This window comes from Stegostoma tigrinum, chromosome 25, assembly GCF_030684315.1.
Source record: "Stegostoma tigrinum isolate sSteTig4 chromosome 25, sSteTig4.hap1, whole genome shotgun sequence".
In the NCBI taxonomy this organism is placed as follows: Eukaryota; Metazoa; Chordata; class Chondrichthyes; order Orectolobiformes; family Stegostomatidae; genus Stegostoma; species Stegostoma tigrinum.
Genome location: NC_081378.1, coordinates 51,495,456 through 51,508,633, shown reverse-complemented (window position 1 = coordinate 51,508,633; position 13,178 = coordinate 51,495,456). Strand labels below are relative to the sequence as shown.

General features: G+C 40.9%; 1 protein-coding gene across 1 annotated transcript in view; it reads right to left on the bottom strand.

Annotated features, from left to right (window-relative positions):
• Nucleotides 1–5,951: 5,951 nt before the first annotated feature.
• elk3 (ETS transcription factor ELK3) overlaps nt 5,952–13,178 on the bottom strand; it is a 122,763-nt gene continuing 115,536 nt past the window's right edge. Inside the window, exon 5 of the mRNA XM_048554544.2 lies at nt 5,952–6,581. Within this exon, the coding sequence (XP_048410501.1) occupies nt 6,486–6,581 (96 nt within the window). The 3' untranslated portion in view covers nt 5,952–6,485. The remainder of the gene's footprint in view (nt 6,582–13,178) is intronic.

The window sequence follows — 13,178 nt, the reverse complement described above, 5'->3', positions numbered from 1 at the left end:
GATGCTGCTTGGCCTGCTGTGTTCATCCAGCCTCACATTTTATTATCTTGGATTCTCCAGCATCTGCAGTTCCCATTATCTATGGTTTTGTGAAGGGTAGGTTGTGCCTCACAAACCTTATTGAGTCCTTTCAGAAGGTGACCAAACAGGTGGATGAGGGTAAAGCGGCTAATATGGTGTATATGGATTTCAGTAAAGCATTTGATAAGGTTCCCCACGGTAGGCTATTGCAGAAAATACAGAGGCATGGGATTGAGGGTGATTTAGCAGTTTAGATCAGAAACTGGCTAGCTGTAAGAAGACAGTGGCTGGTGGTTGATGGGAAATGTTCGTCCTGGAGTTCAGTTACCAGTGGTGTACTGCAAGGATCTGTTTTGGGGCCACTGCTGTTTGTCATTTTTATAAATGACCTGGATGAGGGCATAGAAGGATGGGTTAGTAAATTTGCGGATGACACTAAAGTCGATGGAGTTGTGGATAGTGCAGAAGGATGTTGCAGGTTACAGAGGGACATAGATAAGCTGCAGAGCTGGGCTCAGAGGTGGAAAATGCAGTTTAATGCAGACAAATGTGAGGTGATTCACTTTGGAGGGAGTAACAAGAATACAGAGTACTGGGCTAATGGTAAGATTCTTGGTAGTGTAGATGAGCAGAGAGATTTCAGTGTCCATGTGCATAGATCCCTGAAAGTTGCCAGCCAGGTTGACAGGGTTGTTAAGACGGCGTATGGTGTGTTAGGCTTTATTGGTAGAGGGATTGAGCTTCGGAGCCATAAGCTCATGTTGCAGCTGTACAAAACTCTGGTGTGGCTGCACTTGGAGTATTGCGTACAGTTCTGGTCGCTGCATTATAGGAAGGATGTAGAAGCATTGGAAAGGGTGCAGAGGAGATTTACCAGGAAGTTGCCTGGTCTGGAGGGAAGATCTTGTGAGAAAAGGCTGAGGGACTTGAGGCTGTTTTCGTTAGAGAGGAGAAGGTTAAGAGGTGACTTAATAGAGACATACAAGATGATCAGAGGATTAGATAGGGTGGACAGTGAGAGCGTTTTTCCTAGGATGGTGATGGCTAGCACAAGGGGACATTGCTTTAAATTGAGGGGTGATAGATATAGGACAGATGTCAGAGGTAGGTTCTCTACTCAGAGACTAGTAAGGGCGTGGAATGCCCTGCCTGTGACAGTAGTAGACTCGTCATGTTTAAGGGCATTTAAACGGTCATTGGATAAACATATGGGTGATATTGGAATAGTGTAGGTTAGATGGGCTTCAGATTGGTTTCACAGGTTGGCGCAACATCGAGGGCCGAAGGGCCTGTACTGTGCTGTAGTGTTCTATGTTCTATGATGGGTAAGATTTTGGAATCCATTGTAAAGGATGAGATTTATGAATATTTGGAAGTGTATGGTAAAGGAGGGCAAGGTCAGCTTAGTTTCATCAAGGGGAGGTAATGCCTGACAAATCTGCTAGAATTCTTTGAGGAAGTAATGAGCAGCGTAGACCAAGGAGAGCCAATGGATGTGATCTACCTGGGCTTTAAGAAGGCCTTTAACAAGGTGCTGCATAGGAGGCCGCTGAGTAAGATAAGGGACCATGGTGTTAGATGCAAGGTGCTAGCATGGGTAGTAGATTGGCTCTCTGGCAGAAAGCAGAGAGTGGGGATAAAAGGGTCTTTCTCAGGATGGCAGCCAGTGACAAGTGGTGTTCCACAAGGGTCACTGTTGGGACCACAACTTTTCACTTTGTACATTAATGATCTAGATGAAGGAACTGTGAGCATTCTGGCTAAATTTGCAGATTATACAAAGATAGGTGGAGAAACAGGTAGTATTGAGGAGGTGGGGAGGTTGCAGAAGGATTTGGACAGGTTGGGAGAGTGGGCACAGAAGTGGCAGATGGAGTACAACATGGGAAAGTGTGAGGTCATGCACTTTGGAAAGAAGAATAAAAGTATGGACTATTTTCTAAGTTGAGAGAAAATTCAAAAGTCTGAAGTGCAAAGAGACTTGGGAGTTCTGGTCCAGGATTCTCTCAAGGTAAACTTGCAGGCTGAGTCAGTAGTCAGGAAGGCAAATGCAATGTTGGCATTTATTTTGAGAGGATTTGAATATAAAAGCAGCGATGTGCTACTGAGACTTTATAATTGGTCAGGCCACATTTAGAATATTGTGTGCATTTTTGGCCTCATATTTCAGGAAGGATGTATTGGCCCTGGAGTGGGTTCAGAGGAGGTTCATGAGAATGGCCCCAGGAATGGAAAGCTTAACATATGAGGAAAATTTGATCACTCTGGGACTATAATCATTAGAGGTTAGAAGTTTGAAGGGTTAGCTCATTGAAACTTACAGAATACTGAATGGCTTGGACAGAGTGGATGTTGGGAAGATGCTTCCATTGGTTGGAGAGACTAGGACCCCAAGGGTACAGCCTTAGAGTAAAGAGAAGAAATAAAATCCAAGTTGCTGGAAAAGCTAAGCCGGTCTGGCAGCATCAGTGAAGGAGGAAACAGAGTTAACATTTCGGGGCCAGTGACCCTTCCTCAGAACTGGTAAAGGGAAGATCTTTTAGAACGGAGATAGGAGAAACTTCTTCAGCCAGAGAGTGGTGAATCTATGGAATTCACTGCCACAGAAGGCTGTGGAGGCCAGGCTATTGAGTACTTTTAAGACTGAGATAGACAGGTTCTTGATTATCAAGGGGAGAAAGCAGGACAATGGGAACTTATCAGAGATAGTAGGAATTGCTGATCCTGGAGTTTGAGATAACATGGTAAGAAGCTGTATGAACACAGCAGGCCAAGCAGCATCAGAGGAGCAGGAAGGCTGTCATCTCAGGTCAGGATCCTTCTTCAGAAAATTGTTTTATTGTTATTTTGTTATTGAGGAACTTATCAGCCATGATTGAATGGTAGAGCAGAATTGCTGGACTAAATAGTTTATTCTCTGCTCCTATGTCTTATGGTCTTAACTTGGTATCATTTGTCCCTGCTTGCAAATCATTTATATGGCTTGTAAATAGTTGAGTTCTGAGAACTGAACCCTGTGGCATCCCACGAGCTACATTTTGCCAACCAGAGAAGGACCCATTTATCCTGACCCTCTGTTTTTGGTCAGCCAATCCTCCATCCAAACAATACTCTACACTTCACCTCTTGGGATCTAACCTTCTATATCAGTCTTTTGTGCAACACCTTATCAAATATATCTTCTACCCTGTACTGGTGCCAGTGTCCCATGAATTGACAAACATATTCATAATGATCATAATGATCTTTGAGAAGGTGACCAAACAGGTAGATGAGAGTAAACCCGTTGATGTGGTGTATATGGATTTCAGCAAGGCATTCGATAAGGTTCCCCACAGTAGGCTATTGTACAAAATGTGGAGGAATGGAATTGTGGGAGATATAGCAGTTTGGATCGGAAATTGGCTTGCTGAAAGAAGACAGAGGGTGGTAGTTGATGGGAAATGTTCATCCTGAAGACCAGTTACTAGTGGTGTACCGCAAGGGTCGGTGTTGGGTCCACTGCTGTTTGTCATTTTTATAAATGACCTGGATGAGGGTGTAGAAGGATGGGTTAGTAAATTTGCAGACGACACTAAGGTCGGTGGAGTTGTGGATAGTGACGAAGGATGCTGTAGGTTGCAGAGAGACATAGATAAGCTGCAGAGCTGGGCTGAGAGGTGGCAAATGGAGTTTAATGTGGACAAGTGTGAGGTGATGCACTTTGGTAGGAGTAACCAGAAAGCAAAGTACTGGGCTAATGGTAAGATTCTTGGTAGTGTGGATGAGCAGCGAGATCTTGGTGTCCATGTTCACAGATCCTTGAAAGTTGCCACCCAGGTTGACAAGTCTGTTCAGAAGGCATACAGTGTTTTAGCTTTTATTAATAGAGGGATCGAGTTCCGGAACCAAGAGGTTATGCTGCAGCTGTACAAAACTCCAGTGCGGCCACACTTGGAGCATTGTGTACAGTTCTAGTAACCGCATTATAAGAAGGATGTGGAAGCTTTGGAAAGGGTGCAGAGGAGATTTACCAGGATGTTGCCTGGTATGAAGGGAAGGTCTTACAAGGAAAGGCTGAGGGACTTGAGGCTGTTTTCATTAGAGAAGAAGGTTGAGAGGTGACTTAATTGAAACATATAAAATAATCAGAGGATTAGATAGGGTGGATAGGGAGAGCCTTTTTCCTAGGATGGTGAGGGCGAGCACGAGGGGGCATAGCTTTAAATTGAGGGGTGAAAGATATAGGACAGATGTCAGAGGTAGTTTCTTTACTCAGAGAGTAGTATGGGAATGGAACACTTTGCCTGCAACGGTAGTAGATTCGCCAACTTTAGGTACATTTAAGTCGTCATTGGATAAGCATATGGACGTACATGGAATAGTGTAGGTTAAATGGGCTTGAGATCGGTATGACAGGTCGGCACAACATCGAGGGCCAAAGGGCCTGTACTGTGTTGTAATGTTCTATGTTCTATAATAAAATATATATATGCCTAAGATTATTATCTTGGAGGTCCTGCTTTTTAGTTTAACTCCTGACTGTTCAAAATCTTTCAGCAGAACCTTCTTTCTATTCCTATCAATGTTATAATTACCAAATGTAGATAAAGACAACTGGATCCCTCTCCTCTTTTTCCAGCCCCAAGATATCCTTAACCCTGGCATTAGACAGGCAACACAACCTTCTGAACTTGCACTCATGGCTGTGAAAGAAAGTATCTATGTCCAAATTGTATTGTCCCCTACTACAATGACACTCTAATGTCCTCCTCCTCACTTGAATGGCTCCCTGTGTCAAGGTGGTGTTGTCAGTTCATTCATCCTCCTTGCAGTCCCCACAGCCTACAAGAACATCATAACATTTGGATAATTGAAGGACAGAGGCTCCTCCAGAGCTATCCCTGTGGTCCCCCTACCTGTCTCACCAATAATCACACCTTCCGTCCTTAATCACAGGCCAAGTTTCAATTACCTAATCCGAGAGTTATGACAGCCTCCAAGAGCAAAGTACCCAGGTAACTTTCCCCAAGGCTCTTTCTGAAAGCAGAGCCTAATCCTGAAATTTGATGTGGCATCTAATTAGCTTTATTTGGTTAATTGTATTAACAACCATACATCCTGTTTGTTCTATTCTGCTTCATTTGAAGATCTATGCAACCAAGGCCCCGGGTTCCTCTGTTCCTGCACACTGTTTAGGATTATGTCATTAAGGATTATGTCTCTGCAAAAGTCTGCCGATTGCCATTTCTGCCAGACCCTGTGTCTTAGTGCAGGCCATTGGTATTATCCTCACTGTCACGCCTTCATTTACAGTAGATTATGTTCTTCAATATATATTTTAATACTGCCTAATGGGTTTGTTGCAAAGCATACTTTTACCATAAGATACAGTTTCTATTCAGAGTTCAGATTTAAGACTAAATCCATGAAGTATGATGGAAGGTATTTAACAACCTGATAGTCATCTTAGAACATAGAACACCTACAGGAGAAGTACAGGCCCTTCAGCCCACCATATCTGTGCCAAATATGATGCCATTCTAAACTAGTCTCATCTGCCTGCACATGATCCTTATGTCTCTATTCTCTGCCTCATCATCTGTCAGTCTGAATGCCTGTAAAAAGTTACTGACATATTTACTTCTACCACCTATCTGAGCAGCACATTGCAGGCACCTACCACCCACTGCGTAAAAAGCATGCCTTGCACATCTCCCTTAAACCTCGAAACACCTCCAAACGTGTCCCATTTTATTTATAATGTAGGGTATGTTTAAACTTTTCACAGTGTAATACCTATGTTTCCATCTGGAGAATGCTGTAAACCCTGACTCTTTGTTCATGTAGTATTAACTGCTGATTCTTATCTGCTAAAATGGTACCTTGAAGGAATTGTCTAATTATCCTGGTATTTTGAAGAAAAATGAATGAAAATAGTTTGCTGAGAATCTGGCATTTATTGAATTACGTCAATTACAAACTTGTAGCCAAAGTACAAATACATAGCAAACCTGCCTATAATACATATAAACTGCAATACTTTTTATTTAAAAAAACGTACACTGAAAATATCATCAATCTTACTTACTAATACATAGTATCATGTCCTTTAACAGCCAATAATTGAAAACTGATACAAAGTTTCAATTATTTAATAATGCTAATAATCTGCCATTACAACAGGTTTACAGTAAATTTACAAGTTACATGAAACACATAAGCATAAGTAGGCACAGCTGGTTAAAATTCATTAAAAGCACAGTGCATAAAACGCAAGGTACAGGAAAAGGTTATATATTTATTGCCAACTTTATTATAAAATGATGGGGAGAAAACAAAAGAAAGGGTATTTAAACAATACTTCATGATATTACTGGTAACTTCATATCAATGATGCATGATCAATGATATAAATTAAAGCTGAACACTGTCCCACATTTTGGCATTCACTTGGTGCCTTTTGCTCCTTCAGTTAGGCACTATCATGATTTTTGAGCATTGGATGAAAGCAGTAAGGGAGAAACCCCATCCAAGCTGGGGATTGGAATTGGCACGTGTCCATTCACTAGAGTCGGAAACTGGAGACCGAAAAACAAACAAAATTAAAACTTTTGCCTTAGCACATGAAATGCCTAATGGTCAACGTTAAACCACTGAAAAAGAAATATAGAGAGGCATATAAAACAAGTACTATTAGAGACCTGCTGGTTCATTGGAATCTGTTCATTCCATTCCACACTATCACCTGGAAGTGACCAATGAAAGAAAAAGACCGGCACATTCTTACTAGTTACTGTTTAATAACGTGGTAAAGTTTAGCATAGTTCCATTATATCTGTTGTCACCAAATCCAGTAAGGTTAATGGTTTGCACATAAAAATGAAAAATCCTTATTTATGGAAATGCTGCAGTACTACCAATAGCAAGAATTATTTCAGTGAAACATTTACAGAAGCAGTCTCTATTACATTTTAGTGAAAAGCACTTAGAATGAAACAATGGCATTACTTTAAAATGGGAACTGAATTACATCTACTGTCCTTGGTCTAATTATCCTCTATTTAAATGCACTTATTCAGGGCTACCTTTGTGTAACATCATACAAAATTAAAATAATCATTTTTCTTAAGAAGGGTCTAGGCCTGAATCGGCAGCTTTCCTGCTCCTCTGATGCTGCTTGGCCTGCTATGTTCATCCAGCTCTACACCTTGTTATCTGTGACCTGCTTTTCTGTTTGCTGCGCAAGTGCTTTTTCCATTTTAAAATAAAATTATTTAAAACAAAGAATTGATCAATGACTGTACAGCAGAAGCAGGCTTTAGAACCCATTGTACATTTGTCAGTTCTTTGACAAAGTTATCCCATCAGTCCCATTCCCCTCCATTTCCTACTTTCATGGGATGTAGGCCACACTGGCAGGGCCAGCATTTATTTTCCATCCCTAAGTGCCCTGGAAAATGTGGCAGTGAGTTGTCTTAATCTGCTGCACAACTTGGCGTAGGGATACCCTTGTCTATTAGAAAAATGTTCCTGGACTGTGACCCAGCAACTATAAAGGAAAAGTGGTATATTTGCATATCTGAATAGAAAATAGCGTGGTTGGGAAATTGCAGGTGGTGGTGCTCCCATGCACCTTCTGACCATGAACTTCTAGTGGAGGAGAGGTCCTAAATTTGGAAGGTGATGTTCAAGGAGCTGTTACATTTCTTAGGGCAATGTTTTGACCAATCAGAATCAACAAGACTCATAAAAATTTATACAAAGTCTGGCAGTTACCAATCAGTCAACATCAACTGGTGCCTTCTCCATAGCAATTCTTTTTTACCAACCAACCAATCAACACTCTCCTCTCAAACAGTATACTGCCCTCCCTTTATTTGGCATTCTTGCAAATTGTCCTGATGAGTTCAAGATGAAAACCTTCAACAAAACGTCTTTGAAGCAATATTTTATCAAATCTCTTCATAGTCTTTGCTGCTATGAAGAGAACAATTCCAGCTTTTCCAAGATTATCCATATAACTAAAGTCACTAATTCCTGGGATCATTCCAGCAGACCTCCTCTATAAGCTCTTGGTATCCTTTAGAAGGTGTGGTGGACAGAGTTAAACACATAACTCCAGCTGAGACCTAATAGTGTTTTTTAAATGTTTAGCATATCTTCCTTGCTCTTATACTACCTGCCTCTGTTTAAAAACATGAGGATCCTGTATGGCTCTTTAACAGTCTTCTCAACTTGTTTTTGCAGGTATCTTTTGCAGTTCTTCCATCACTTTAGAATTGTGTTTAAATTACTTCACCTAACAATAATCACTTCTCACAGAGTCAGAGTCAAGCTAACATTAAATTGCATTGCCATGAATCTGCCGTCTCGCTGGTATCTGTCATTCCTAATCTGTTACTATTCATCCTCAATGTTTCCTACAGTTTATATCTGTGCAGTTATTGCTTTTCAATTCCAGCGGCTTCAATTTTCCTGGCAATATTATTAAATGTCTTTTGAAATTCCCTCTCATTACTACGCATACCAGAATTTGGCCCATATCCCTCCAAACCCGTCCTAATCATATCCAAGTGCCTTTTAAATGTTGTAATCGTATCTGCCTCCACCACTTCCTCTGGCAGCTCATTCCATTTATGCACCACCCTCTGTGTCAAAAGTTACCCCCCAGGTCTTTTCCCCTCTCACCTCAAGCCTATACCTCCTAGTTTTGGACTTCCCCACCCTCAGAAATAGACATTGGCTATTGACCCTATCCATGCCTTTCATGATTTTATATAGCTCTGTAGGGTCATCCCTCAGCTTCTGATACTCCATAGAAAAAGCCCTAATCTTTTCAGCCTCTCCCTACAGCTCAAAACCTCCAGTCTCGGTAAATCCCTGTAAACCTTTTCTGCATCATCTTAAATTTAACAACACCCTGCCCATAGAAGGGCAACCAGAATTGTACACAGCATTCCAAACATGGCCTCAACGATATCCTGTACAGCCGCAACATATCATCCCAACTCCAATAATCAATGTTATGACCAATGAATGCAAGTATGCTAAAATGCCTTCTTCACCTCCCTGTCTACCTGCAGAACTTTCAAAGAACTATGCACCTGCACTCCCAGTTCTCTTCGTTCGGCGACACTCCCCAGGGCTTTACCATTAAGTTTATAAGTCCTGCCTTGGTTTGCCTTACCAAAATTCACTACCTCACATTTATCTAAATTAAACTCCAAGTGCCACTCCTTGGCCCATTGCCCCATCTGATCAAGGTCCTGTTGTACTCTGAGACAATATCTTCACTGTCCACTACACCTCCTATTTAAGTGTCATCTGCAAATGTACTAACCAAATCTCCTTTATACACAATCAAATCATTCATATATGTGGCACATTTAAAGTAATTTCTGGAACGTATAGAAATTCTCTTTTGCTTAAGGTAATTTTGGATTTAAACTGCATGAGGGAAGGCATCTGCCATTAAAATTCACATCAGAAACAATGGGAACTGCAGATGCTGGAGAATCCGAGATTACAAAGTGTGGGGCTGGATGAACACAGCAGGCCAAGCAGCATCTCAGGAGCACAAAAGCTGACATTTCGGGCCTAGACCCTTCATCAGAGAGGGGGATGGGGAGAGGATTTTGAAATAAATAGGGAGAGAGGGGGAGGCGGACCGAAGGTGCATAGAGGAGAAGATAGGTGGAGAGGAGAGTATAGGTGGGGAGGTGGGGAGGGGACAGGTCAGTCTGGGGAGGACAGACAGGCAGCTCTTTGAATTCAGTGATGGAATTCACTGAAACCTACCATGATGTAAATAGCTACTATTTAGGAAGCTGTGTTGCTATGGGAACTCATATGGATCTTGGTTGTGCTACAAATGTGTTGGTGTCTGAACCCATACATATTGTGCCTATGCTTGTATTTTCATGGGATACATACACTTTGTTCTAGTCCTACTCAAGTGCCCCTCTCCACCTCTTCTTTCAGATACATTAATGACTGTATCAGGGCTACCTCCTGCTCACTCACCAAACTCAAAAAGCTAATCAACTTTACTTTACAATTCTGCCTTTCATTCACTTTCACACAATGCACCTCTCAACATTCCCTTTCCCATTCTGAAGGGGGGTCACTGGAGCTGAAACATTAACTCTGCTTTCTCTCCACAGATGCTGCCCAGATCTGCTGAGCTTTTCCAGCAATTTCTGTTTTTCATTCCCTTTCCTTGCTCGACTTCTCGGTTTTCTTTTCAGCAGGAGTGGGGGCATCTATTTTGAATTTGCTTCCTACCACTCTTCTTCAGAAAGGGCAAATCTATTCTCCCAAAACCTTCATTTCCGTTACATCTGCTCTGATGATTAGCTTTCCGATGCACAGGTTTGACAATTTCTTCCTTATTCTCAACCTTGGAGTCCCTGCCACCAGAGTCAACCAGACCCTCTAACTATGTCTTTTCCAACCTTGTAGTTCTGTCCAAACCCCCACAATCCCAGAACCACAAGGGCTTCCCCTAGATCTTATGTGCTATTTCATCTGCCTCCACATTCAACACACCAATTTCCGTTGCCTCCAGAGTAATGCTACCATCAAAACGTATGTCCCCTCTCACCCTTTTTCGAGGGACCACAGTCATCGTGACACTCTGGTTCACTCCTTAGTAATCTTCATCAGCGTGCCTTTCCATGCAGGCACAGGATACCTGCCCACTCACCTCCTCACTTTCTATTCATCAGGGCCTCAAACATTCATTCCAGGGTGGAACAACAATTACCTCGTACTTCTTTCAACTTAGTAAATTATATTCATTGCTCACAATGTGATCTCTACATTAGGGAGAACATTCTTTTCAGACAGTGGCTATTAGTGATTCTGCATTATCACTGCCTTCTGTCTTCCACCATCAAACTTATTGTCAAACTGTCCAATCTTCCATCAATCACACTTTTTTCACTCATTCCTCTCCAACACTATTTATCCTGCCTCTGTACTTATATAAAATGTTATTAACATTTTACAGATAAGATAAAAGATCATAGAAAGGAAAGACAGTGATACTTGAATTCTCCAGGACCTTTTCAAACGATCGATTGTTCAAGTTTAATCACTTCTGTAATATCAGTAACATCGCAACTGACGTACACACTGCCACAACCGGCAATGTGATAGTGGCTAAATGTATTGATGGATAATATTCATATTGGTCAGGACACCGTGGATAATCCCTTTGTTATTCTTCAAAATAGTCTCAAGAGAGCGTTTATAGCCACCTAAGACAACAGCCGGGGCCTTGGTTTAGCATCTCATCTGATAAAAAACAATTCCTCCAATAATGCAGCACTCCCTCAGCACTATACTGGAACAGACAGCTGTACTCAACACTAGGCGTTAGACTTAAACCCACAACCTCTGACTCAGAGGGAAGAGATGCTACCAATCTGAGTCACAGCTGACACACATTGACTTGAAACATTACCTCTGTTTGTTATTCAACAGCAAAGGCTTTGAAGCTTTTCTATTTTTTATTTTAGGCAGGAAAATGTTGTTTTGCTGTTCTAACCAAGCCATGTTCTGTCTGAAGCTTCTCAATGCTGAAAACCAATAGTGCAATGAGACATGCTGGCTATATAAGGCATTTCATTATCTGTTCTGAGTTCTGAGGAAGGGTCAGCGGACCCGAAACGTTAATTCTGTTTTCTCCACCATAGATGCTGCCAGACCTGCTGAGCTTTCCCTGCAACTTTGTTTCTGTTCCTGATTTACAGCATCTGCAGTTCTTTTAGTTTTTATTTCATTATCTGTGGCTGGGTATAATATGTAGTCAGCAACCACCAGTAACCAACCAATCCCCTGTTAATGAATGGATGATGAACTTAAGTCCTCACCTTTCCTATTTTAGTCACAACAATTTAGGACAAAATCAAGTCACCTTGAGATTTCCTAAAATTCATGATGCAGTACTGTTTTGTCATTATTAAATTAATTATTCCGGACTGCAAATGTTCGTTAGATGAAGGTAGTAATGATTATTGTACAACAGGGGTATTGCAAATATTTAATTGGGTAATGTTACTTTTTTCCAAATAAGGATCATTATCTTTGCATTTTACAAATCATACTGAAAAACGCCTAGAGGAACAGGAGCTTTAAAATACTGAATGTGTTTCCTATAAGAAAAGAGTGTTTATCCTGGATAAGATTAGCAATGATTAAATAATTTAGCAAAGCATCATCAAGAAAAAACCTGTTACCAAATCCTAAAATATTGAAAACATTCAGCAAGTCAACAGCACATGGGTTACTTTGACAAGAGCAAAGTATTGTGGACAGCTTTGGTAGCTGGAGAACAAGGTACACACTGTAGTTACATTAGGCCTTCTGATAGAAGATTCTGTTTTTAAAGCTTGGGGCAACACCCACAGCTGGGAGAGAACTCTTTCAGTTTTGGTTCCAGTTTGGGGAGTTCTATAAGTTCTCAGCTGAAGATGGATGCGTAAAATTATTCCTTCTGAGAAAGGGAGAAGATAATTTAAATTTGTTAAAACAAAACCTCAGAGTAACCAGTTTAGTGATAGATCCAGACCTGACATATTTGGGTAAAAGTCTGAAAGTGTTATTTGAAAATTAAAGTTGAGAAAATTGAAGCTCTGGTTTCTAAAGCTCCGTGGAAGAGGCTATCAAACCAGGATAGGCAAATCAAGCCAATAGACCTGATTGAAAAGGAAATTCTCCCTGGTATGAGTACTATAAAGGGATCCTTTTGGGATCTGTAAAGGAGCGTTTTGGAAATTAATGGAATTATATTTTTACAGTGTTTTGATTTATCTTTAAACACGTGTTATGTATACGTAGTTTGGTTTATTCTATTGTACCTTCATGTCTTTTGTAAAATATTCTTCTGATCTATTGTTTAAGTCAAATCTGCAATATTACATGCTCAGTAGTCAATACTGACAAGGAGGATATGATGGTTGAGATGTGACATTATGTACAATTCTCTGTAACTCCACCAAGAATCTCCAGCTCGTAACTTGGCCGAGAACTGATAAAACTCATGGTAACTATATCGTTATTTCTGCATCAGGCCTTCATGAACTTTAACGTGCTGTGCAGCTGTGAAATGAGTTTGTTACTCTTAGGTCAATTATACAGTTTCAACTAAGTGCTGAATTTAATGTCTTATT